General features: G+C 36.2%; 3 protein-coding genes across 4 annotated transcripts; 1 reads left to right on the top strand and 2 right to left on the bottom strand.

Annotated features, from left to right (window-relative positions):
* Positions 1-477: 477 nt before the first annotated feature.
* LOC111780969 (AP2-like ethylene-responsive transcription factor ANT) lies at positions 478-4,316 on the bottom strand. The gene is made up of 9 exons (XM_023661351.2): positions 3,474-4,316; positions 2,723-3,353; positions 2,547-2,629; positions 2,379-2,387; positions 2,197-2,285; positions 2,008-2,081; positions 1,852-1,902; positions 1,644-1,720; positions 478-1,297 (listed from the first exon to the last, which is right to left on the bottom strand). The coding sequence occupies exons 1-9, from the start codon at positions 3,739-3,741 to the stop codon at positions 672-674; spliced, it is 1,908 nt and encodes a 635-aa protein (XP_023517119.2). The 5' UTR covers positions 3,742-4,316; the 3' UTR covers positions 478-671.
* Positions 4,317-12,304: 7,988 nt separating this feature from the next.
* Positions 12,305-15,695, top strand: LOC111780980 (growth-regulating factor 1). 2 transcript variants are annotated; one of them, XM_023661362.2, is made up of 4 exons: positions 12,305-13,080; positions 13,443-13,667; positions 13,998-14,367; positions 14,726-15,695. In XM_023661362.2, exons 1-4 carry the CDS (start codon positions 12,681-12,683, stop codon positions 15,438-15,440), a joined length of 1,710 nt encoding a protein of 569 aa, XP_023517130.1. In that variant the 5' UTR covers positions 12,305-12,680; the 3' UTR covers positions 15,441-15,695. The 2 variants fall into 2 exon arrangements, with proteins under 2 accessions (XP_023517130.1, XP_086975965.1); XM_087119839.1 differs by having other exon boundaries at positions 12,309-13,080; positions 14,756-15,695.
* Positions 15,696-18,688: 2,993 nt separating this feature from the next.
* On the bottom strand, positions 18,689-19,488 carry LOC111781897 (basic leucine zipper 43). Its single transcript, XM_023662630.2, has one exon. It carries the CDS (start codon positions 19,471-19,473, stop codon positions 18,877-18,879), a length of 597 nt encoding a protein of 198 aa, XP_023518398.2. The 5' UTR covers positions 19,474-19,488; the 3' UTR covers positions 18,689-18,876.
* Between the last annotated feature and the right edge of the window lie 7,978 nt (positions 19,489-27,466).

Here is a 27,466-nt window from a genome sequence, read left to right as displayed (position 1 = left end):
CATGTTACACGACGCATGTTCTTTTCTAAAGAAATCAGACAATTTTCTGTCAATTATGGGCCAACATGTCTGTAACCAAACATATGTTAGGTCCAGGTACGGTTGTGTCTAATTTCCCACAATTTAAAAAAAAAAATGAAAAAGAAATTCCTTTATTTTTATTTTATATTTTAATTTTCTCTTTGGATTATGGAAGGAATGTCTGTCGCTTTGCAGAAAAGAAAGGTTGAGAGGGAATCAGTAATGATGATGTTATGGATGAAGATGGCTAAAGGATCTTTGTTTTGTGGTCAAAGGCTTTTAAAAGCAAAAGGAGGTCACCACTCATCTGAGCTGAGCTGAGCTGATCCATCAGCAGTGCTTATGTCTTGCTGGGCCACACCCTTCCTTCATCCACAGTTCATTTTTGTACTTCAGAAACACCAATAAAGCTGGATCTCAATTATGATTTCATAACAAAACAAAGAAAAAAAGAAATAATAATAATAAACAGATTCCAATTTGAACTTCAATCGTCTACTGTTTGAACTATTCCTCATCTTACAGAATTTTTCTCACAAAAACTTTCAACTGATAAGGATGGTTTTGGTTGGGAGTGTTGAAGCTCTTAGTTCTTTAACATGGAAGGAGCCATATCAGGAAATATCAAATGACTTCCTTTTTTACTTTTTTTAAGTATCAGTCCACCCAGCAAAAACTGGCAACTGGCTCATACAATTGGCTGCCCTCAACTGTTGGGCAGATGCAATCCAGGAGGAGGAGGAGTTCATGTTACTAGCTGGGGCAGCAAACGGCCTAGATGTCGGTTGAGGCATTCCGAAAACCATTGAAAGGCTTGTCTTGTCTGGACTCTCCTCCCTTGAGCTGCTCAAGCTGCAGCTGGTCACCATTGAAGATGCATTGGAGAAATGAGCTCCCATCATTTTGGCCGAGTCTTCGACTCCTAGCTGTGAACCATCGTCGGTTATTGCAGACAACAACCGAGGCTTTGGAATGAGCTGCTGCTGGGATGACTGATAGAGAGCCATCTTCCAGTCTGATTCACTTTGACTACTCTGTGAGGGCAAAGGCATAGAGGCCTCTGCATTGCTGTTGTGAGTAGGAGGGCTTTCACTAAGAGATTCATTATTAAAATCCGGCTGCTGCTTTCTTTTAGCTACATCGCCACTAAGAAGCGTGTTGCTAGCAATGATCCGCTCGACGTCATACCTTGTGATATCAAAATTAGTAACTGCATTCATTCCTCGAAATTTTATGGCTGCTATGTCGTAGGCCTCGGCCGCTTCCTCTTGAGTACCTAACAGTATCAAACAACAGTGGCTTTACAAAACTTTTCTTCTAACCAAGAATTAAAAACCAAAGTCAGAGATGTACTGCAGGATGCATCTGTAAAACAGCATCTTTGCTCTTTTTCAGAAAAGGGATTAATAAAGAATTACAAAGCGATTCAAACACAGCCTTATAGTTTTCTGAAGGGTTGGTTTTATAATGTGAGCCCGACCATTTCCAAAGCAAGAAAGATAATTTTTCATAGGATATGAATTATTCACGACACCTTTAACAAGATGCAAACACAGGAAACAAAATTCAAACTATTCAATCAAAATATTAACAGGAAAAACAAAAAAAAGTATAGCACTCACTGAATGTCCCAAGATACAGATCTTTGTTACCAGCAACTCGGCCTATCCGAGCCTGCCATCTTCCATGTTGATGATGTCTGCAAAATAATACAAATAGGAACAGAGAAACTTCAGACAGAGATTCAATGAAAAAAGTCGCATAAAGCCAAAAGCAAAATGATCAAGATCATGAAAATATTACAAAGCTTTGAGTTGAGACTTATTAGACCTTGTTACGCCTCTGTAAATCGAGGCCCCCCTTGAGAATCCGCTGCTTCTCCTGAGAGATAATCAATTTACAAATTTTATACTCAAAGTTTAAAACCAAATAAAGTAGAACGAATATGCCGTTGACAGTTAATACTCATGGTAAAAATGTGCTTGCCTTCTCAGATGAGCAACATATTCCTGCCTACTCATGTTTTTCATTTCCTCTAATTCTTTCTGATAGTTTTCCAACTGCTTAGAACAAGGAATCACTTTGAGTAAAGCATTGAAATTAAAAAAGAAATCTTAAATTAGCAAGAGAAGTTCTAGAAATTTAATATTAGATTTATGAGAAAAGAGGCATTACAGGAAAGTTAATGTGGGTGGAGGGTCCCCAGTACTTGAGTGCAGCAAGATCATAAGCTCTAGCGGCTTTCTCTTCCATATCATAACCTCCTAAAAAAACCAATTTTTGGAACCACTTGATTAATCATTAAATGAGGGAAAAACTTGACCAATAATCAATCAGTCGAGATTCTGAATGCTTACCAAGGTACACTGAAAACCATCATTTGAATCCAATGGCGATTCCAGACCACCAAAAAAAAAAACCGAAAACAAAGATTGAGTAGTTATGATTTTAGCAAGAACAAAAAGAAACAACAAAATATTGCTCCATGGGAGAAATAGAAGCACAAATTTTTTTTTTTTTTTTACCTTGCCTTCCCTTCCTGCTTTGACCTTCTTTCTTGCAACTGTTGTCCCATAAATGTGCTTCATACCTACCCGTCCATCTGTGCCTGATTGACATAATGAAGCATTAAATCATGGAATGAAGATGGAGAAAAGTAAGACAAAGCAAAACAAAACAAATAAAAAAATCTGAAGTGAACCTTGTAACCCCTCTATACTGTGAGGTTCTCTGACCAAAGGTATCTAAAGACTTCCTATGAACAATTTGCTTCTGATCCAACTTCTCATGGATTCTTTTCTTTGAATCCATGGCAGAACAGTCACCCATGGCAGGTGAGACATGCTGTGTGGCTGTGACGCAGCTTGATTGAGAGCTGGGACTCATAGTCATGGACAAGCTCAATGACTGTAAATCTCCATAAGCCATGGCATTAATGGGACCAGATTCACCACCATTTTCACTCATGAAACTCACCATCTTCTGTTCGAAGGAACTATTGTCAGTGGCAGCATAGCCCCTAGGAACAGCCCAATTCTTCATACCAGAAATCTCACTCTCTGCCACTGTTGGGTGCTGCTGCTGTTGCTCCTGCTGCAGATTGCACCCATCGGGCAGAATAACCTTCGAGTCTTGAAGCATCACTTCACGGCTTCTTAAGGATGAAAAATGTGCATAGGGTTGGTTGTTGGGCTCATGAGTTGGGTTTTGATGGCAAAATATACTGTCTAAGCTGAGAGCAATAGCTTCCCTGGCATTGCTTTCATAGTGATGGGACCCCATAGTAGCACCACCAAAGAAATCCTCTAGTTTTGGAGTAGAGCTACTCACCGCTTCAAATCCAAAAGTGAACAATAAAACAAAATAAGAAAATAAGATCAGCTAAAACAATATTGATAATTTTTCTAAAAACAAAACTCTAGCACAGAGTAAATTCTGGGTCATAAACTAACCTTCTGGGTGCTGCCTGCTGAGAGCTTCCATTGAACAAATTGAACCATCAGACTTGAGCGGCATGACAGACAATGGTGAATAAAAACCACCATGTTCTCCATCAACACCATAGTAAATGCCATAGTTATACTGAGATGGGGAGTGAAAAAGATTTGCAGGAATTGAAGGGGAGGCAGCAGCAGCAGAGGAAGAAGAAAGCTCCATGTTAACGTTAGGGGACACAGAGAAACCTAACCAGTTACAGTTGTTGCCATTAACATTATTCATGGAATTCCCCCTACCTTCAGTTCAATCTAACTCTCTTTTCAACCCAATATGCTCTAAATTATAGAGCAAGTCTCAATGATTGGAAGAAAAAAAAAAACTAACGACCCCAACAAATCCTTGGTTCACCCCCACTTAGAGACTAAATATATTTTGTTTGTTGGCTAGCAGTAGAGAGAAATATGTCCAACCCGTCGTACAATAACAAAACAACCCGCTCTCTGTTTGAAAAATGAAGAAGAAAGCAAGGGGCTTTAAATCGAGCAAATAGAATGAGAGTTGGGGGGCATGCTTTGGTGCATTTCTATAGGGATCTGTGTATGAGAAAGACCATCCTTTTGCTTTACCTTACGCTCTCTCACCTACCCCTCTCTTTTCTTAATTGCTCCTTCTATGCAATTGGATTTAAGGCATGGTTTTGCTGAGGCTTTTATAGATTTATATAAACATGCAAATATTTCGTCCTATGCATACTAACTACAATAACACGACTCAAGAGAGAAGGATACCCTTCATTGCTCTCTGTGTAATCTTCTTCGACACGAAGGGCACCCCACCCCTTCTGATAAGTCAAAGGAAGCAAAGTCAAGTACCCTTGAAAAATTATTGACTAATAGTGGGCACTGATGAAGTGGGTTCCACCGTATTAATGTGTTCTGGTTTTTGATTAAATGGTCTGATGAGGTCTCTGAGGACCTTGAATAAGATTACACATACGGAAGACAAACTGTCCCTTTAGTCACTTCATACATTGAGCAGCTTCTGTACTGCATGGACCTACGCATCCCAAACAGCCTCTCATGGCTTATAGGTATATGCCAGCTACCGTCACAAAAAAATAATAACAAGAAAAATAAGAAAAGCTCGCCGCATACGGCGCCGTTTCTCCCTATCTACTCAATTGCTCAATGCTCATCCTTTGACTTCAAAAACCCTGCTGTTTAGTCTTTAGGCCTTTGCCTTTGCCTCTTCGTGTGAGCTAATCCCACCCCATGTTACAGTCTCTTTATTCGGTGCCTGCTTACTGCTTCAGAAGGAGAGGGGAAAAAAGTGTAAAGAGGCCCCTTTTGTCAAAACGCCACCTCGTTGAATGAGTTGTGCAATGGCCGACTATGGAGACAGCCATTAGCCACCCAACTAAACAACACTTTTTCATGCCAATTAGGACAACAGAGAATCTTCCTCCTTAGCCATTGAGCTCTTGGTGGGAATGCGTTTTAAGAGTTCTCTGCAGCTTTTTTCTTGTTCTTTTTTTCTTTTCTTTTATCAGAATCAGCGCATGCTTATAAATATTGCCCGCTCAACAAATCTACTAGACTTCAAAATTCAAATCCTAAATCACAGCACAGAAACTAGAAAGCATTTGATTCATAAATCTTTTTAAAAAAATGTATGGTAAGATAAATTAACTACTTGGAGTCAAAACTCAAAACACCCATAGTTTTATATTTGAACTCTAACTAAAATGTTTCTTATCAACAGAGAGATGCAATCCTTACTTGTCTGTGTTACCCCACTTCAAAATCATATGGGAACGGGACTATGATGAGGTTGCCATCAAATCACTAGTAATTGCTACTGTTTTCTTTCTACTCTTATTTTCTTTTTGACTAATAAGTAGCACAAATAAACATCTCAATCCGAATCTTTTCCATGTATATTCATTCACCTCTCTTTTTCTACCAAAAGTTAACACTAGGGGGGTGAAAATTAATCTAAAGGCAAGAAAGAAGATGGTCAAGATTTATTAGAATAAAAAGGAACAGTTGTGGGATCTTCTGCATTTGTCTCGTATCAAGCCTCTGAAAGCTGCCAACTCCACTTCTTGACAAATACCAGCACAGTGACACACAGAAACTTCAAAATCTAATTCAGCACATGAGTGTTCTTAGCTGCATCTAATTAAACACAGGGCTTTCAATTATTGAGCAAATTACAAGTGCTTCATTTGGTGGCTACAAGACCGGCAAGCATTCACAATTATTCTCCTTCCCCACCATGGTTCTAACATCTTGAGAGCTGCCAATTTTTTCTTCTATGCTACTGTTTTCAATTTGATATCCATTTTACTTTTAGATGTTATTCCTCTTTAAAAGAATTAGGACCATTTACTAGATTTTTCTGTTCTTTTCAATTTTTATGAATCCTTATGAAATGTTCGCTAAATTCCAAAAACATAAAGTAAATTTTGAGAACTGTTTTTTTTTTAGCCGGATTTCATACTGGTTTTGTCTTCAAACATTTCTTTTTAAAACAGCTTGTTCTATACCTGATTCTGAGAACACTTAAAGGCAATAACAAATTTTGGTATTTAAAATGATATTTTGGCTTTCAAAGGGGTTATGATTGTAAAATTGTCAAGTCCATTATCGATCAATCAAACAAAGAAATCGTTGATAGGCATATTTAATTAATCTTTAGGAAAATGAAACACTAAAAAAGCAAAATTGGCAACAAACTGTCATAAGCACATATCAGCAAACCAACTTGGAAAAATGGAGTTTTAGAGTCCAATTTCTCATGATTGCAATTCCCATTCCGGGTCCCTTTTGAAGTCTCCATCCCATCCGTCTTGAAAATATATTTCACCATATTTTTGCATGTAATTTTGCATGACTAAGTTCTTAGAGACAGATTTTCAAGAGGGCATCATTAGGTTTTCTAAAGAAAAGTGGGGTTATTTATTTCTCCTTTTTGGAGTTTTTGAATCTGGGAAATTATATTAAAGAGAGAAACCTCTCCTTTTGATTGCAGCAATGATGAGAAAATTCATCATTCGCCTCCTTCCCCCACAATAGATCTAATACCAATAGCATTTCATTGCTAAAGGAACATCAAATATTGTGATAACATGTCAAATCACAGGGTTCAAAATGAGCAGCCCCTCAGTTTGATCCTAAAGAAAAGCCCTCTATTCTATTCCTGGCATTTAGAACATCAAAGTCCATACTAGAAATGAAGGGGCATTTAGTGCAGAGGTTAGCTAAAGAGTATAGGCGTAGTAGGGCCCTAAAATTCCTTCTAAATCTAAACACTGTGAGGGTATATTAAATGAAATTCTTGTAAGCGCAGAAAATGCAATCTAAAACAAAATCTAAAGCAAAGATTACAGAGATGCACAGATGTCAACAGAAAAAGTAAATTGTGGATAGCAACCGAACCGAGAGCGACCACATAACTGTGTGTGTGGTACACACTACTGTTTGCATGGGGATTAAAGTTCTCTGCCCACTTTGCCTTTTTTAGTGAGAGAAAGAGAGTTTTTTTTTCTCAAAACTTAATGGCCTACCTCCATCAAACCAATGCCATCTCCTGCCATTCTCAACCCCATTTCTCTCTTTAACTTGCTTTACCATTCCGTCCATCTCTCTCTCTCTCTCTCTTTCTGCTAGAACTAAGTAAGGCACGTCATGTCCCATTCAAATTTTAGATTCTTTCTTTATGGGATCTTTGGTGACTCAACATAGTTTTTTTGACCATAAGAAATGAATACTCCATCGCCTTATTTTGAGGTTTGAGAAAACAAAAGTTTAGGATCTACTGTCGAAAATCTTGTAGTCATAGCTTAATAGCGTTGTTTTATTGCAGCGGAAGATTTTCTCTTTACCATCCAAAAGCAGAAGAAAAATCCGCAAAGACATTGCTGTAAAGCAATCAGAGACCCATACCCAGAGATTAAAGCTTAATGTTAGCACTTAAACAGTCTACAGAGGAATCACTAAAACGCCCTTCCTTTCTTTCTTAGGATCCCTATGCCATCAGACAGCTTGAAACCAGAGAAAGTCTGGTTAGAGAGAAGGCCCAAAAGAAGAATTTTTTTTTTTAATTAGCTTTGGCGTTTGATTGGGTTCTTTTAAGGAAGAATCCAAACTCGCACCTCTCCTATCCTAGACGAACAAAACAAAAGATATGCCTTTCACATCCATTACGAATTGATTTTTCCTTCTTTTCTCTTTTAACTTTGTCTAATTCTTAAGATTAAAACAGCACCTCGACTGTGACTTTTAAACAAGTGTTTGTTTATTAATCATATTTTCCTCCTGGACTATTGAAGGGTTCTAAGATGTTGTTTGACTTACAAAATTTACAGAAAGAGACAGCTACAGAGTGCTTTAACACCACGACATGGAATCCAGCCTACACACACTCCCTTTATTATTTCTCTTTCTTATACATATTTCCCTTAAGTCTTACCTAAAAGGAGAGTGTGTCCCCTATCAATCCTGCAGCTTTGCAAATGGGTTCATGTACAATAATCAAAACTCTATCAAGTTTATCATTTCTTAACAGGCTCCAAACAGTTCCTCCTTAAAACTACCAAATTCCTCTACTAAACAGAAGATTAGAACTAACTCGGAACATAAATCAAACAGTTGGTGTGCGATAATGTACTCTTTTATAGCGAGTGCATCACCAGCCGTTTGTCTTGCGCGCGCGTTGTTCTTGGTTCTAACATTTCTTGAGCATCCGATCTGAACATCAAATCAACAAACGGCGGAGGCTATTTGTCATCAAGGGTCGCCATCTGTCTCCCGTAGCCGCAACTCCTTTGCCCTGTTTTTCATTAGGTTGGGGCCTTTGCCCATTTGGCGGTGATTTCTGAAAACAATATTTAAGCGTGATTTTAAGTCTAAATCTCATACTTTTCGAATAATTTCACTAAATTGTCAAAAAAAAAAAAAAAAAAAAAAAATCATTAATATTCTAAACATTTATGTTATTATTTAAAGCATCAAGATTTTATTGGTGGGTTAAAAGATACTCGTATTGACCTCACTTTAATAATTTTTGTATTTATATTTCAAAATAATATAAAGAAAATGAAAGTCAAAAGTTTATTTAAAAAAATAAATAAAAATCAAAGAAAACCGAGAGGATTATGGGCCTTCTTAAGGCCCAAAATTCCATATCATTATGGGCCTTCGTAAAGCCCACAATTCAAGGTTTCGTACAGCCCAAGTTCAATTATTGGGCCGATCTCGGCCCAACTAAAACCGAGAGGATTTAATGGGCCCAGCCCATTAAAGAACCGAGGAGCTAAGGGCAAGGCTAAAAGCTAAGGCATCAATCCCTTTCTTGCCATACTAAAAATGAGGTTAAAGACAGATCCATCACTTTTAGGAACCCTAATTTTTCTTTAATATAAGTTGATTTTTTTTTTAATTTATTTTTCTTAATGATAAGGTCACGTGGCCACGTGACTTCGAAATACCCAAGCTTCTCTCTCAAACTCTTTTTTTAAACAAATGTTTATTATATTAAGTTTAATTCAATGAAATTAAAAAATTGGCGATTATTTGTAATTTATTTACACATTCTTTTCAAGCTTTTCATAGAACAATCATTATATTACAAAAAAAAGGGAAAATTATTTATTTAATTGTACCTCATGTGTTGAATAAAATATGAATAATAATATAGTTGATGAAGAGATGACAAATTCATAAATTTGTATTATGTTAGATAAAAAAATATTTAATTTTGAAGCCCTAGATCTATAATTCATAAATTAATTAAAATTTGAGATCTCTAAAAAGTAGTAAGAATATCTCATACACATCATTATATGATAAAGTAATATAAAGTTTTTAGTAGTTGAAATAAATAATATGAAAAGCTATAGTCAAATTAAGTGGACCAAACATGACCTATATTCACACCCTTGCTAAATGCCTCATTCAACTTAATTTATTTATTTATTTACATGCCCCCTATTTAATATTTTATTTTATTTAAGCTTAATTTAAGCTTTATTTAGTTCCAAACCTGTTCCAATTTATCTTTTCAATAAAGTTTATCATAATTCATTAAATATTTACTTTTCATTGGCATTTTTGCTTCTTTTAATTAAACTGTTTTTTATAGGCTAAAATATTGGTGTGTTTTGATTAAATCGAGTAAATTAATGGTACATAAATCGATATCACATCTAAATGAAAGCTATTCTTATTAAATATTTGAAGTCACTAAAAACTCTATGATTAAATATATTTTACAAAGCAAGAAAGTATTAATATGATAAAGAACGTGGAAGGTAAATGGAAAGGTAAAACAAGTCTACAAAACTTACCTTTAAATTTTACAGCCATCACCTTTTCAGTAATTACCGGGTTAAAAAGGAGACAGAAAAGTTTTTGCATTGGATTATTGTAGTACATCCACCAGTGTGTTAGGCTCATAATTAGGCCTACCATTATGCACAAATCACAATGGCAACTCCTTATCTTTCTGATAATATTGTTAAAACCCTATTCCATATATTTAATGGCATAATTTAATATGAAGCTACCCCTAGGGGCTCACATATCTATACTTGCTAAAAACATATACATATTATCCAATTAATCTTATGAACAAGAAAAAACAATAATTAAAACTTGAATGTCGGAGTGTTTATATAGTAATTATAACTTTGTATTATATCCTAAAAGGGAATTAGATGTGTTTCCCCCACCCCACCTCTAAAAGCTACCATATCCTAATGTTTTTTTGGAATTAATATATATATATTTTTTAATGTTTGAAAACTCTTTATTTAGCATGTAGTAAATCGAAATAATTTCTTTTTTTTGTAAAGTTGGTTCATAAATTAAAATATAAAAAAAAAATTAAAATTAGGGTGAGTGATTAAAAATATTTGTTTGGGAAATATAATTATGATGGTGTGTTCAGAGTAGCCGAAATTAATAATGTTTGGTATCTATTTTATTTATTTGGTCAAAATAATGTTTTGCATCTGAAATGTCTATTTTGGAGTACTATAAATAAATAGATGGCTATGTCAAATGAGTGCACATGTCCTCCTAATTTAATATATCAACTACTCAGAATAAATAAATTATTTTCATTTTCATTATATATATCCCAAAAATTCAACATGATTGATCGATCATAATCTAATGCAATTATATTATTTGACAATAAAATTATAAATTTAAGAGATAAATCCGAACTCTAAAAATAATATAAACATAACTCAATTAGTTAAAATATGTCACCTAATTAATTTACGTGTTAGACAAGGCGATTCCGCCACCTATTTCATTTTCTATCTTTTCAAAAAATTTCACATAATTTTTTTCTGTTTATTATTTTAAAGTTTTCTTTTTTCAATATAATCTTTATTAAACATGGTAAACATAAATGGTGCAGTTAATAAATTATCATTAAAGCTTTAAAATTAAATAATTAATATTTTTTTAATATGGATTAAAAATTGATTTTAAATTGAAATGAAGAAATTAATGTAAGTTTTTGTAGAAGTAGTTGAAATTTTGGTTTGGTTTGTTATTTATTTTGAATTAATAAAGAATGATGGTTTGATAGAGTCAAAGTTATTTATAATGACCACACCCACTCTTTTACTGGTCAATGGATCTCAATAATTGTTGTACTTTAACAACTGCACATATTAAATTTTAATTTCGAGTAAAAAACAACCATTTGTTCACCCATATATTTGTAGCATTCTTACATCTATTTCCATGATTAGAAATATTATGATAATATAACTCTTTTATACTATGTTTTCCTTTTGATAATAAATATTTATAGGAAAATTCTTAAAATAGCAGCGGTTCAAGTTTAGTTAATATATCTGATTATCTAAAGTTGTCGTACTAATGGTTTTGTATTGATATTAAAATCTATTCTCGTGCAAAATTTTCCTATGAGGAGATTTTGATAAAGTTAAAATATCTCGGCTCGGAATTACATCCACACATTTATAAAAAAAAATTAAAAAATTAAAAAAGAAAGGAACAAAAATGAAACAAATTTCCATATATACTTTGGTTCACGTGAAGAGGGGAATTATTTGATTCAAAAGCACCATCATTTCCCTCATATTGCAAAAGCAAAAGATATATATTTTTGGAAACTAGAAGTTCCAATTACAAATTTTCAAACTTGGATTGAGTTTCAAACACACTTAGAATGAAAAAGCTTGAACCTTTGAAAATGAAATAAATTGGAGAGAAGAGAGAGAGAGAGAGGGCGGAGGGAGGCGGTGGTTGGGGGAGAAAGCTTGGTGGCAAGCAAGCGCCAAGCAGTGGCAGGGGTGGAAGGAATATCTCAAAGGGACAGCGGGCCCAACATCAGGGGTGGTGGTATGGTCACGTGGCAATGCATCAATCTTGTAACGTTCATGCAACCACACGCCACCCGGCTGTGCCCCAAGTGGTGACAGACAAGACCCATCGTCAAACCTTTGCAACCCAAATTTAACAACTTTCTCATCATCATCTCACCCACTTGTTTGATTTCTTTGAAAAGATTGTGTTTTTCTTTTGGGGGAATTTGGGTTTTCAACTTATTAGGCGTTTAACAAACCAGATTCTGATCTTCATATCAACTCAACTGCTACTCTTCATACATCTTTTGACCAGGATTGATTTTGAGTATCCCTGGCCTGGCCTTACCTTCAAGCTACCCACTCTGCTTTTTGTGTTGGATCAATCTTTCTTGAGTTAAATCACTAACTAAGCGCCCAACAATGGAATGAAAGGAGGGGTTTTTTCTTTTCCTTTTTTTTTTTTTTCTCTCTTTTTTCATGTGGGTGTCCGGGGGATTCATTTGGTTGTGTTCATTTAATTTGTGTTATGAAAAAGAAAATTTTGTTGGGAAGAAGGGAAAAAAAGGGATAAATTTGTGGTAGCCTGTCTGCGAAGCTCGAGTGTTTTTGGTACTCCTACCTTTGTCTGTTCCCAACTTTCAACTCTCTCAATTTCTCTCTCTCTCTCTCTCTGCAATTATTTTCAGCCCTTTAAAAATCAGTTCCTTATTCACAGTACACTAAACCCAACCCAACCCAACCCAACCCAACCTCAAGATGCGCCTCTGTCTCCCTCTTTTCCATCTTCTTCAACCTTCTCCTCTTTGCCCATCTTTTTTTATGAACTAATGCTTACAAGAGCTTTTGTAGATTGGTGGTTTTCTCTAGAATGGACTTTGGGGTAGTGGGGTTGGATAGTTTTGTGGATTCTAGCGATGCCCCTTCTCCTTACCCTGAAACTAAGCTCAAATCTCTTGGATCTGCTTTCTCTAAGCAGGATAGATCTGGGTTTGTTGATGATGATGACTGGAGCAACTCCAAGATTCCCAAAACTGATACCACTCTCTCCGCTTCTAAGACAATGCCGCTTCATCAAGGCTTCCCTTTGCTGAGATCTAATGCTTTGCTCTCTACTGATGGCCGCCAAAAGGAACACATGCTTAGCTTCTCTTCACTCAAATCTGACACTTCCTTGCAGACTAAAGACTCTGAGCTGATTGCAAGGAGTCTCCAAACCTCCATTTACCCTTACCATCAACACAAATCTTCACCCTACTCTAGAAATACAGGTAATGAATGATGCCTCTACTTCTTTCTCTGTTTTTCTTTTGTTCCCCATTTCTTGAGTTCTGGTTGAGTGGATTGCCATTCCCTTTTATTGATAAGTTTACATTACATGAGAAGGTGGGGCTTGCTCATATAGCTTTCTCCCCTAATTTCATTTTTGGACTTGTTGGGGATAGCTCTAGTTTTACTGATTCATTTCTAGGATCCCTGTGGTTTTGGTGAAAGTTTTCAGGTCTTAGACTACAAACCTAAAAACTGTTGAAGAATCTGAAGAGGGTCCACAATATATTTACCAACTTGCACTATTGTTTATAGAAACATCAGCTCAGCAGTGAGTTGAAGGTTTTGTTGGTTTGGTGTGCAGGATGTGTTTCTGGAAGCTATAGTGGTAGCATGCATGGGGCTGTAGCTGGGATTAGAGCACCATTTACACAATCTCAATGGATTGAGCTTGAACATCAGGCATTGATCTACAAATACCTCTCTTCAAATGTGCCTGTTCCTTCTAATTTGCTCATTCCCCTCAAGAAATCTCTATATCCCTATGGCTTGACCTGCTCTTCTGCCGGATCCTTGCCTCCAAACACAAGTAAGCTTCTTATTTCTGTTTAACATGTAAATCAATTACTATGTTGCTTTTCACAACTTATCTTTCTTATTGTTTATTCATATGCATATGGATATGCCTGCATTTTCGAAAATGTGTATTAGAATATGAAAAAAATCTGGAAGTTCTGTTGTGTTTTTGTTCATCATCACTTGTTATCTTAGTATAATTGGTAGAATATATGCTGGTTTTGCGGGCAGAGTATATATATATATGCTTCATGCTTTTCCCTTTATCTGAGTTGTCTTTTGTCTCTTTATCTCTCTCACATTCTCTATATCTTTGGTGTCTTTCTTCATCAATGTACTGTAGGGTGGGGTTCTTTTCATTTGGGTTTCTCTGGCAACACTGATCCTGAACCGGGAAGATGTCGTCGAACCGATGGAAAGAAATGGCGGTGCTCTAGAGATGCCGTTGCTGATCAGAAGTATTGTGAAAGGCATATAAACAGGGGCCGCCATCGTTCAAGAAAGCCTGTGGAAGGCCAGACTGGCCATTCCGTCCCTGGGACCACGAATCCAACAGCCATGGTGGCAACGATGACTACATCGTTGTCATCAACGGTGATGCCCAGCGGCGGTGCATCCAACAATAACCTCCCTATCATTCAACACCAACACCAGCTCAAGAGTTTGCACCCCGGTGCTGCTTCCAATCCTGGTGTTGACGCCCCCGTCAATAGGTAACGTTTCTTCACTCCACACAACAAGAGCTTTGTTTCTGTGTGTTTGATCTTGATTAGAATGATGATTAGAATGATTAGAACAAACTTAAAATTCAAACTCTTAACTTCCTTTTACTCTGCTTTAAGGTTAATGGTAGACCCCATGGCTTCATCTTTGCTTTAGTGATAGTGACTTATCATCTTAGTTGAAGCTTAGGATTCCTTTTCCAGGAAGATATCATCATATTGCTATCATTTTCAGTTACTTTGAATACAATAGTTGTGTTGAAAGCATTTGTGGATTAAAATTGTATCCCTATTACTGGGCCTTTGGCCATCATCAACTCAGTTTTGCATACTTTATGTGCATTTCTAGGTTGCTAAACAAAGAAACTGTGTGTAGCAGAATCCAGGAGCCTGGGGGCCTCTCAATGATCTCTTCCACCGTCAACCTCATGTCATCTAGTGATAAATCTGGTGCAAAACATGAGATTTCATTAGGAGAATCCACACAATCTGAATTTGGACTTGTTTCCACTGATTCCCTTCTAAATCCTTCACAAAGGGGCTCGTATGCCAATCCCAAGAACTTCGACTCGTTCCTAATCTTCAACGACCAGGAAACTCAAGACCAAGACCAACATCCACTTAGACAATTCTGTGAAGACTGGCCCAAGGATCAGTCGAGTCGTTCGGTCATGACCTGGCCGGAAGAATTTAAGTCGGATTGGACACAGCTGTCCATGTCGATACCAATGTCTAATTTCTCGTCATCGTCATCGTCACCAACCCAGGAGAAGCTAGTTCAATCCCCACTCAGGTTGTCAAAGGAGGAGGTTGAGCCAATGGAGATGAATTTAGGGGTAAGCAGGAATGATGGTGAGGTAGCTCAAAAGCAAATGTCTTGGGGAGGTTCAATGGGGGGTCCTTTAGGAGAGGCATTGACCAACGCCAACAGCTGTGTGAAGGGAAGTAAAGTGCCACCATCACTGAACCTGTTGGCTGAAGGATGGGATGGTGGTCAGCTCGGATCATCGCCTACCGGTGTGTTGCAAAAGGCGACGTTCTGTTCCCTGTCGAACAGCAGTTGAGAGAAAAAGACAGATTGGTAAAGAAGGAATGCAAAAAATGGTGAACAGGAAAAGATTGAGAAAAATGGGAGTAAGTATGGATTGAAGTCGGGACCTTTTTCTTTTTAATTTTGTTCCATTTGCTTTGCCGCCAGCTCACTCTAATATATATATTTTTTTTTTACCTCTTTTTTCCAACTGATTTCTTTGTTTGTTTGATTTTCAAAAGCATATTGACTTGTGCTTAATTATAACTCCAATAGGGAATTCACTGTTGTTTTCTTCCCCTTCATGTGGGTTTGTTGGTAATCTACAGTTTTGTGAATTTGAATCATAATTGTTCATGCTATTACGGATGTGCTATCCGCCTCATGCTTGATGGGCCATACCATCGCAGTCAAACACTTTCCATCACCCACTAGCGCCATGCCATGCCATGGCATACCATCACACCAGGCCTGCCTCGACGTCCAAGCCACCAGGGCCTTACGCGACATTGCGTAGCATCTTACGCTAAAACCCATGACCTCTCAGCTGCCACTAACTAATTCCCCTTCAAACATTCAACCAAACAGCCGCCAACCCATGAATGATTCTTAGCCTAATTCTTTGAATAATTGTCCCGAAAGCGATCCCTTGCCCCCACCTTGGTTTCAACGTAATATATTATTTTATATCATAATCTTTCCATTAATGCCCCCACCTACTATTAACCTGGACACTCTTTCCTTTTACTTAGATATGTATTTTATAATTTAATCCATTAATAATCAAATTGGAAAACAATGCTTCAAACATTAGGTTTCCAATTAAGCCCCTTTTTTTATTTTTTAATCAACCCTATTATATTCCTAATTTAATGGCAACGCTTTGTATTTAAGAAAGTTTTCTCCATTTTCGTCTTATAATAATATTAAGCATAGTCAAACCTTAATCCCTTCAAATTATTTTATTTTATTTTATTTTATTTTATTTTTATAAACATAAATTGACTAATTCTCATTAGTATTTAATTTTTCAATTGAACCAAGTTTGAAAAATCATTAATTCAAAATAGAAAATGTCATTTTTTTTTAAAATTATCTATTAATTTTTTTAGAAACTCTTCATCTTCACCCTACAAAAAAAAAAAAAAAAAAAAAAAAAAAAAAACACAACCGAACCAAATTATTGTTGATTATTAGTTAATGTAAGTAAAGATGTACCTTAAAATCCAAGAAAAGAAGCCATTTTAGTGCAAGAATAGTAGAAAGTTGAGCAATTAAGCGAAGTTAAATATCAATTACTATAAATAAAACAAACATTTCAATAATTTGACAAAAAATAGGATGAAAAAAAAAACATATATTACTAAAATAAAATAAAATGAACATTAATAGTTTATCTCTTTGGGATGGCAGAAAAGTGATTCAGTTATTGAAAAGGAACAAAATTGGACGCCCCATTACTTAGAATATTAATTATAAAGACATCATCTCAGAACCCACTTCTTATCCAAAGCTTTGTTGTTCCTCCTTATAAGAACTATATGTGAGGCTTCTCTGAGTGCCCCAATTGCATTATGAGCCACAAAAAACTGTATTCTAAAGGAAACGTTCCCTTTTCATGGGAGGAAAAGCCTGGGATTTCCAAGAAAATCTGCTTCCAAGATGTTCAACCTCTGCCCTTACACTCTGTTCATGAAGATTCTGAATTTGATGACCTGGGTAAGATTCCTCCGCCGCCGCCGTGCCGGGTGCAGCCATGCTCTCTTAGAAACGCCTCCACCAAGGGAAGCCGGTGCGAGGAGGACCCTTTTCTTGAGGCGTATAAGGAGTGTACCAAGAGTGTAAAAAAAGGGAAACTTGTGGCGAAGAAGAGTAAGTTGTTTGGGTTTCTTTGTAAGAGCTTTGATTCTTGTGAAATTAGAGATGCGAGTGTGTTCAAGCTTGGTCGAGATAGCATTCGTGTGCTTAATTGGAAGTAGAAACTATTTTCTAATAATCATAATTATTAATGTCTTAAATGTTTAATTATCCTTAATGGGCTGGGCCTCGCAAAGACAAGCCCAATTATGATTTCTTTGTCATTTCGTCACGTGGGTCAAATACAGCTTTCAAATTTTGGATTTAATTGTATCATCTAATGGTTAATCTGGGAAAGATGCTGTTCTTGTTCTTGGAAAAGAAAAAAGAAAAAGAAAAAAAAAAAAAAAAGAAGGGCCCAGTTAAATGGAAACATGATGATAGATTGCTCAATAATTGAGGGTGGTAAAGGAGGTAATATAAATTATAAACTATATATTAATGTTGAATTAGAGCAAGAAAGTGCATTATTACAGAACAACAATAGGAAGATAATGAATGTTAATTTTAATACGATGTGGGACGTAACGGATCAAAATGGACAATATTTACTAGCAGTGGTGTTGCAAGAGTAGTGGACTTAGTTGTTGGGCGACAGTGAAAAAGGTAGGTGGTGCGAGAAAGATAAATAACAATTATCTTTACCGAACTTCTATTCAATAATTTCTATTTGTTGATTTTGTATTTTCCATCTCTTGAAAATGACATAAGATTGCTTAGTTTGATATTTTCTTTTATAAAATGTTTTCATTTTTTGAATTAATTTTTAAAAAACTCATAAATAGTGTGTCTAAATGTTTGTAAATTAAGATCTCAATAACTAAATTTTTTTTAAAGAGCAGAAAAAAAATAATTAGTACTATTCAATTTAAAAAAAAAAAAAAAAACAAATAAAATGTTGAGAGCAAAATAATTATAATTTTGTTTTTTCATATCTTTTTCAAACTATACACACACATCATAGCATACTTTCATTTTCAGGAAAGTGACTATTAAAAGAAGAAAACAACCACTTGTTTTTGCATACTATTGAATTTAATTCGAGAGTCTTTTAAATTATTCACGAATTTCAAAAAGTAACAATTTGTGCCGACCGAATCATATATAATTAATAGCAAATAATATTAAACATATGTAGTCTACGAAATTGATGGGGTAAAAAGAAGTGTGTCGTAGATTAAAAAGAGAAAAAGGTTCAAATTAAGATTTCTTTTTCTTAATACAACTAAAATTTGGATATGTGTTTAAAGAGATTTAAAACTTTAATCTTAATAAAATTGAATTAATCCGAGATTAGCATAAGATATTAAATTATAGATAAGTGATTATGATGAATAAGCCTAAGTTTGTGTTAAGTTCCCCAAATAAATTAAAAAAATATATCTCCAAGTTTGATTTGCTATAAAAGAAAAGAAAAGGAAAGGAGAAAGAAGAAAAAACGGATGCATAGGCATTAGTAATAAAGGTAGTCGCCGATGTTCTTTTACACACTACTAGTTGCTTAAAAAACAGCGTAAAACCCCACCAATATATAGCTTTCTTTTAGTTTATACACACCAGAGACACGGACAAGTGGCCAGAATTTGGTCCTTCTTATAATGGTCTGGTCGGTTTTAGCAATTAATGAAGTTTTTGTTGTTATAAAGGATGTATTGCGATTGGGGGAGAGTCGGCGCGGGGATTTGTTGTTGTTGGTTGTAACCGAATTGTCGTCGTTGGAATTGTCGGGAAATTAATTCTCCACGGCTGTACAAAAGTTTCCGCCGCAGAATTTCGTGTTCTGTCAGGAGATTGTCGTTTTCCGACCGTATACGGTTCGCCTGATACATCGTGAACCGGAACCGCTTTGAAAGCTCTTTGTTTTCAACTCTCAGCTTGTTCAACAAGTTGGTTAAGTTTTGTAAGTGCTTCTGTTTTCGCATCCGGGACCGCCTTGCCGACTCCCGGTTCGACTCTATCCGCCGCCGTTTTCTCTCGTCTATCACCTCCATCTTTTCCTCCGGTTCATCCCGGTTTTCAGAACTCGAACTTGAAATCACCGGTTTTCGGGTTTGGAATATGTCCAATCCGGTTTGTTCCGGAATCTGGAACAAAGCCGGCAAGAATTCATGGTCGTGGCATTCCCACGGCGTCGAGGCGTTGTCGAAAGCCGGAAATGGGTTTTCCAGCATGGCCTCGTACGAAGAACCGGTTGGAAAAGTGGACAACATGACGACAGGGAAAAAGAATTTGCTCAACAAAATAAAGGAGGAGAGAGGGAGGAGGAAAGGGAAGAATTGCAGCGTAGAGGCCGTGTATTTATTGCAAAACTCATGGGGTATTTCCGAAAATTAACTTAACAATGAAGGGCATTTCCGTCATTAACTGAAATTAGCTCTCTAAGCCTCCTTGTAGTGGAAGTGTGTAAAGCCAGTGGGTCCATCACATTTGTCATAGATATTTAGCTTCGTGGTGAAGAAACAAACCAAAGTGGGTCCCTCACTACGACACGTGGCGACAATTAATTCGACACTAACGTCACACCCAATTCTTATTAATTAAATTCATTTAAAAAAAAAAAAAAACAATACTCTCCACATGATCCAATAGTGTCGTCGCCATGGATGTAAAAAGCTGGAAACCAGAGGGTTAAACTGTCATTTCACAAATGAATTATTAGATTATCATGGAATAATTTTAGCCTAAAGTCAAGACCTTATTGTTTCATGTTAATTATGAACCCATTATTGTATAGAATGATAGAGAATGAGAGAGATTCCAATTAATTAAATACCAAGAAATTTCCAACTTTAAAAAGCGCAGAATATTTGCTCAATCTAAAAAGCTCATTGACCAAAACTGGGAGATTACTTGTTAAATACTCCATGCACATAAAAATTTATAAAACCTTTTCTTAGATTTTTAATTATATAGTTTAATTATAAAAAGCTGCAAGAGTTGGAGTACAACAAGCCTTATAAGATTCCCCTGTTATTCCCAAATTTTATAAAAGGTGTGGTTGGGAGTTGATAGCAAACCACAAAGTTGGGGTCGTCCATACTTGGTCGCATGTGGGCGGCATACCCTCTGCCCATAAAGATGTTTTTTTTTTTTTTTTTTTTTTACCTAATTTAGTTAAATGAAACATTGTAAGTAACTAAAGCAGGGGTGGTTGTGTTTGGTGTAATATAACTCCAAGCTTAATCAATGTTTTAGTTGATAGAAAAAGTTGAAGAGGGTAGCAAGCAGAGGGGGTTAAGGAAGGAGGATGGCGATGGCTTTAACTTTAAATTCCAAAGGAAGGGGAAAAGGGCACAAATTCAGAGGTATATCACATGGGAAAATATGGTGTAAGAAACGCAGGAGGAGCTTTTGTGGTGCGAAAATGGGGAAAAAGGTGTTGGTTTCTGTCCATTGAGATACACATATTGGGAGTTCCAGTTTTGATGCGTCATTCATTCATGGGTTTAATATGATACGGTGATTGTCTTTGTTTTACCACTTTTTCACTGCTCATTCGTACATCCATCTTGCTTTTCTTTGCCTTCTTTTCACATGCCTCTTTTACTTTTCCTCTTATCATCCACCATCAATCAATCAATCCCGTTCCAGTGAGATTGAAGAATAACAAAACATTTCTTATAAGAATCTAGAAACTTCTCCTCAGTAGACTTACGCTGTTAGAGGGCGTAGAAAAAAGATCTCGTAAAAATGGTTACAAATGTCATTAAGTAAAGTAAAAGAGATTAAACAAACGAAAAACAACTTGGGTTTTGTAGGAAACTTCTAAAAGTTTCTCGTAAAAGAACGGTTGTTGGTTCGACACAAAAGTATATATAAATGAATTATATACAAAAAAATCTTATATTAATACGATCAGAGTGGTATTAAAGTGATCTGTGGTGTATGAAGTAAGCGTATCAAATATATAAACAAATCGATATTAATAATTGCAAAGTAATGAAATTGGTCCAACTCAAATGCCTTTTGTTTAGTTTAACTTTACAAATCAGAGCCTTCAAAAGTTACTTTTTTTCTTGAATTTTAGTTGTTTATTTTGCTTCCATCTTGGTACATAAAACAATTTCAAAAAAACAAAAGGGTGACTACTAATTTAAATACAAATAAAATAAAATATTATTCGTTAACGGTGAAATTCAACTTAAGATAGGTCTAATAAGACTAAAAAAAAGAGTTATCGAACCTAAATGTTAGTTCTGGATTTAAAAGCTTAATTTGTGGCACTGAGTAAAGGAGAGGTACATAAATGAATTAAGACTATATTCTAAATGGGAGCGATCACGAGGATAAGATGACTAAAAAAATCTTAAAGGAAATGAAAGTTACTACTTATATTAACAAAATGCACCTTTCTTTTCCGTGCTTCTGTAATGTCCCACATTGGTTGGAGAGGAGAACAAACCACCATTTATAAGGGTGTGGAAATCTTCCCCTAGCAGACGCATTTTAAAGCTTTGAAAGAAAGTCCAAAGAGGACAATATCTGCTAGCGGTGGGTTAAGAGTGATTTATTAGTGGTGGACTTGGGCGGTTACCGTTTCAATCATAAGAACTTCATGGTTAAGAGTGATTTATTTTGGAGTTATTCTATATTGGGTGATCTCCTAAGAATTTCCTAAAATAAATGTGAGTAAAAACAAAACATGCTGGAAGTACTCGTGTTGATCTACGAGGATAGTCTTCACTCTTAAGAAGTAACAAGTAGGTAATGTGACCATTTCGCGGGAGATGAAGGAGAATGTCGGGGTCATTAAGTGCTCGGGTTGGTCCGAGGGGATAGTCCTCACTCTTAAAAAGTAAAGAGTAGGTAATGTGATCATGTCGCGAGAGATGAAAAAGAATGCAGGTTAGGTGGTCACGTAAGGTAACCATATCACAGGGATGAAAGAGAATATTAAGGCCATTAGATGTCGAATCCAGATTTTAAATCCTGAAAGTTAGTCGTTACACGCCGTCATTGAAAAGCTTGAAACGAAAAGGGAAGTTAGTGTAGTAAATATCACAATCCTCGTTCCTTTTGTTCGCACATATGATTTAAATATTAGAGCCTATGTGACAAACACTATATGGGTATACAAATCTCCATTTGGTGTATATACTATTTTTAAAATTTTCTTATTGCAGTAGTGCTTATCACCCTTATTAAATATAAGTGCACTAAACTTCAACATAGCTATCAAAACATTAATAACTTCAATTATAGAAGGTTAGAATCCAACCCTCACATTCATCCTATAATATTTCCTATAATAAACTAATAGACATTGGCCCATCATAAAACCCAATAAAATTTGGATTTCTAGATTTGCGGTTAAGGGTATCAAAATATGATGGCCTTGATCATGTGAAAAGTTTAAAAAAGACAATATATACTCGTTAAAATTAGGAGGAGAGTCAGATTTAGACGCAGAATCTGATGAATACGAAAGCAAGCATGGATTGGACGAAGCCCTTTTGTTGTTCAAACAGAAAAAGGAAAGGAAGAGGCGTTTAAAACTGGTTAGGCTCTCTTCTTTTGACTCACTTTTGAATATTCATACACAAATCATTACTTTTTGTAAGCAGAAACTCAAATTCCAAGAACAGAGCCGAACTAGTTTTAAATTTCAAGAACACACCATGAGTTCTTCAACTTTGCAACTCAACTTGAATTTTTTAGTCCACAAAGATTAAAAGCTGGGAACCATTAAATTTTGAAGGCTGTCTGTGAAGGAGACCATGATATTCTTAAAAATCTCGCAGGAAACATGAAAAAAAACAAAAACATCATGAATTTAAATTAAATGGGAGAATTATTAAAATTATGATAATGTTTTTTTTTTTTGTTATTATTATAAGAAATGTGTACGGGTATTGACTAAGGTAAAACCATATTTCAACTTAATTAATTAAAATTTATTTTTATTTATGGATTAGTAGTATTAGCTACCTACTTTTTACATTTTCACACATAGTTTGACCCAATTGCTGGTTGGCATATGATTATTAACTATTTTAAGAATGTAAAATGAATTTAATTATTAAAAGAATTGGTGGTCCGCGCGGCCACCGCAATCCAAGCGGTTGGTGGATACATTCCATCCCACCAAATTTTCAACGTATCTAATTTTAAATTTTAACTCAATAAATAATTTTGTTGTTATTAATAGTCGGGAGAATGAAAAACAACCCGTGAAGCATTTCATGGCGGCTTACAAGATTGATGCCAACCTGTATAAGACAACAAAGTATATAATATATGAATGATCTGAGATCTTATGAGATCTTAACTAACGTTGACATGTTTTAAAATCATGAGATTGACGATTATACATAAGTAAAAACAGATAATATCTACTGGGTGAGTTGTTATATTAGAATTAAATACTGGGTGGTGTGCCAACGAGAATGTTGAGTCCCAAGAAGGTGGATTTGTGAGATCCCCTTAAAAGGGTATGGAAATCTTTCCGTTTTAAAATTGTGAGGCTTATGATGATATGTAACAGGCCAAAATAGACAATATCTACGGTGGCTCAAACTTTCTCATTTTCGTTGGGCCCTAAGGGGTGAATTGTGAGAGTCAAGTTGGTTGGTTGGAGAGTGGAACGAAACATTTTTTACAAAGGTATGGAAATCTCTCTCTAACAGCCCAAAGAGGATAATATAGCGGTGGACTTGGATTGTTTCTCTTGTGAATCGTGCATAATTTTCGTTGATCTCGTTAGAAAGACTTTGATGACTCAAGGTGGGTTGTCCTCGACTCGACCATCCTAGGGTTTTTTTTTTTTTTTTTTCTTCTTGTTGTTGGAAATGTCAACTTTCACGTCCACCTTTCATTCCTTATTTATTGTGTGCCTGTTTTCAATTGTATTTATTTATTTTGGTCCATGATCTGCTGCTGCTCGTACAAAGTCCAAGTAGCACCTCCTCAAGTTCACACGCTTGCCCATTCTCCCCCTCTCTCTTTCCCCTTTTATATACAACTCCTTTCCTTCCCATCCCTTTATACACTCACTTCCACAACCACGCATGGCTTCTAAATTCATCACCTTTCTCTCCCTAATCTCCCTCCTCCTCCTCCTCTCCAACAGCCCGTCTGCCTACGCTGCCCGCCCCGTTCCCACCGTTTCATCCGACGCACCAGCTACCCAAATCCCAAATCAGGTTCGTTAAGAAATTTATCGATAACTTATTAACTTAAACTTTTTAGTTCTGGTAAACAATTACGAACCTATATTTAGTTCTGGTAAACAATTACGAACCGATATTGACATATTTTTTAATTGGGTTTTTATAGGGATTGGAAACAGATCAAAGTGATAGTGAGATGATGGATGAGAGGTGCCATGGAGTTGGGGAAGAAGAGTGCTTGATCAGAAGAACTCTAGCTGCCCACTTAGATTATGTGTATACTCAAACGCATAAGCCATAGTCAAAATTCATACTTGCCTAACCATTGGCTATCTATTGGCTTATAGGGTTGAATTAATAATATTCTCTCAACTCTACCATAATTGCCACCTTTCATAAACTTTTACAGCGCTTAATTTTAATGTACAAATTCCAAGAGTGAAAAAAAAAAAAAAAAAAAATACAATGAAGCACATGTTAAATTTGGATGTTGGGGCTGATTAGATATTTGGATCCAAGCACCATGCAAGATTTAGGCAGCTTTTTGACTGCAAGCATATGAGATCAATTTGATGATATAAATGGAAATGGTCCCTCGGGGTCGGGTTTCAACTTTAAGCGCTAATTAGCCAAAGTGGATCAAAGTGGCCGGCCATTGGTGGCTCTAACGCGTAGCAATTAAAACATGAGCGTAGAAGAAAAGGCAATGGGGTGGGGCTGCTTTTGTTTTGACCACTCTTCGACTGCCACCCATGTCTGTGGGTGTCTCAACTTTTATCCCCAATAATTGTGTGGTTAGCGTTAATTAGAAAGGTCGATATCATTCATAAGATTGGTTAAACAAAGATCATATCTGCACGCATGTATGTGTGAGATCTTACATTGGTTGGAGAGAAACAAAACATTCCTGTAGAAACCTCTCCCTAGTATACGTTGTTGGATGATGGAAGTCCCACATCGGCTAATTTAAGGAATGATCATGGGTTTATAAGTGAGAAATACTAACTCCATTCGCATGAGGCATTTTGGGAAACCCAAAGCAAAGCCATGAGACCTTATGCTCAAAGTGAACAATATCATACCATTGTGGAGAGTCGTGTTCGTCTAACATACGCGTTTTAAAATCATGAGGCTGATGACAATATGTAACGGATCAAAGCAGATAATATTTGCTAGCGGTGAGATTGGGCTGTTACACATGATATCAAAGTCAGATACCGAGTGATGTGTCAGTGAGGACGCGGGCCTCCAATGGGGTGGATTGTGAGATCTCACACTGGTTGGAGAGCGGAATGAAGTTATTCCTTATAAGGATGCGATGTAGTAATGAGGACGTTGGCCCCAAAGGGGGTGAATTGTGAGATCTCACACTGGTTGGAGAGTGAAATGAAGTTATTTCTTATAAGGATGCAATGTACCAATGAGGACGTTGGCCCCCAAAGAGGGTGGATTGTTAGATTTCATATCGTTTGGAGAATGGAACAAAGTCATTCCTTATAAGGATGCGGTATGCCAATGAAGACGATAGGGCCTCCAAATGGAGTGGTTTGTAAGATCACATATCGGTTAGAGAGAAAAATGGAGCATTCTTCTTAAGAATGTGGACACATCTCTCTCGTAGATGCATTTTAAAGCCGTGAGACTGACGGCGATACATGAAACAAACCGAAAGGAAGTGGGTTTATACAAATGGGGGAAGCAATTAATCCAACTAACCTTTAAATATTGTAAAAGTGAGGAAATGTGAAGTATTAAGCTAAGTAATTGCACTCATACCTAACCAACCCACTATCCTAAGTGCAACAAAAAGGTGTCTCCGCATTTCATAGACAAAGTCAACTCTGTTTCCTAAGTTTGTCGTTGTTAAATGTTTGGAGAATGTTGATTAAATTTTGTTTTCTCCTGTCTATGTTTTGGGACATTGCTACATGAGAGTTTTAATGATGATTCTGTTGTAATTAACTACTTTGACTACTTTTGAGTTTGATAAATATTTTTATTAAAAGCTTTAAGAGTTTTACAAAAATTAAACCCTTTTATCTAAACAAAATGTTCCAGTCGTGCTTCTCTTATCGACTCATAGAATCTTGAACGAATCTGTTTTGTTCCACTTTTAAAGTATGTGACTGGCACTGATACTGCTACAACAGCCATCAACGGCAACGAGTGGCATCATCGGATGAAGATGTCTGCTTTAGGTGATTCAGGAGTATATACATCTCCCTTCTTTCGATTATGAGTCAAATTCCTAGTGTTTGTGTATGCGTCTTCATGTTTGATTTTAGCTGAGACTGTTTCTTTCTCTTGTGGCAACTGCTTCTTTTGTTTCGACTTCTTCAAAAAATTTAAGCCTAAACACCTATGTTGGAAGGTTAGAAAGAGACCATTTTTATGTTGTCTGTCAATAATAAATGTTTATCATTGATACACGTGTAATGCTAATAAATATAAAAAATTGTATATTAGTGATACATTTCTATTACCATCTCCATACGAACATTCTCGTGGAATTTCTTAAAAAAGAAAAAGAAAATTTGTCATTCTCCCATTTTCTGGGAGAAACAAGAATAGTAATAAGGCAGCAAGAAGAACCATGAGCTGCTGTCAAGAACAGGAAGCACAACCAAAGACAAACTTTCAGCAATGACAGAGATTTTCAATCACTTCCTCATTCACTATCTCCAGGCAGCATGTCACGGTCCTACTCCGTGCCGTGTCGTGATCTTGACACACTCACGACCAACCTTAATGTAAATTAAGCCTCTCGCATGTATTCTTCGACCGTAGCTTCGTCGGACCACGTTGCTGGGCCGGCTTCCATGGCTCAGTTCTCTTGGCCCGACCAGACTTGATGGGAAATGGTCAAATTGGAACATGTGATGGTTAGACACAAACTCTGATAAGCCCAAGAACAAATTGGACCTAAAGCCTCGAAAAAAATTGAATCATTCCAACATAAGGCCAAGCCCACTCGAGAATTTATTTTGGTGTGATGAAGACGTGGTGACGTATACGAATGGGCAGGCGCCGCAATTGGATGGGGGAATGAAGTTATAAATTCACGTTTTCAATTTTTTTTTATTAACCTAAAAAA

Source organism: Cucurbita pepo, chromosome 19, assembly GCF_057944985.1.
Source record: "Cucurbita pepo subsp. pepo isolate OVF chromosome 19, ASM5794498v1, whole genome shotgun sequence".
Lineage (NCBI taxonomy): Eukaryota > Viridiplantae > Streptophyta > Magnoliopsida > Cucurbitales > Cucurbitaceae > Cucurbita > Cucurbita pepo.
Note: the sequence above shows the minus strand (reverse complement) of the source record. Positions and strands in the feature narration are given on the sequence as shown.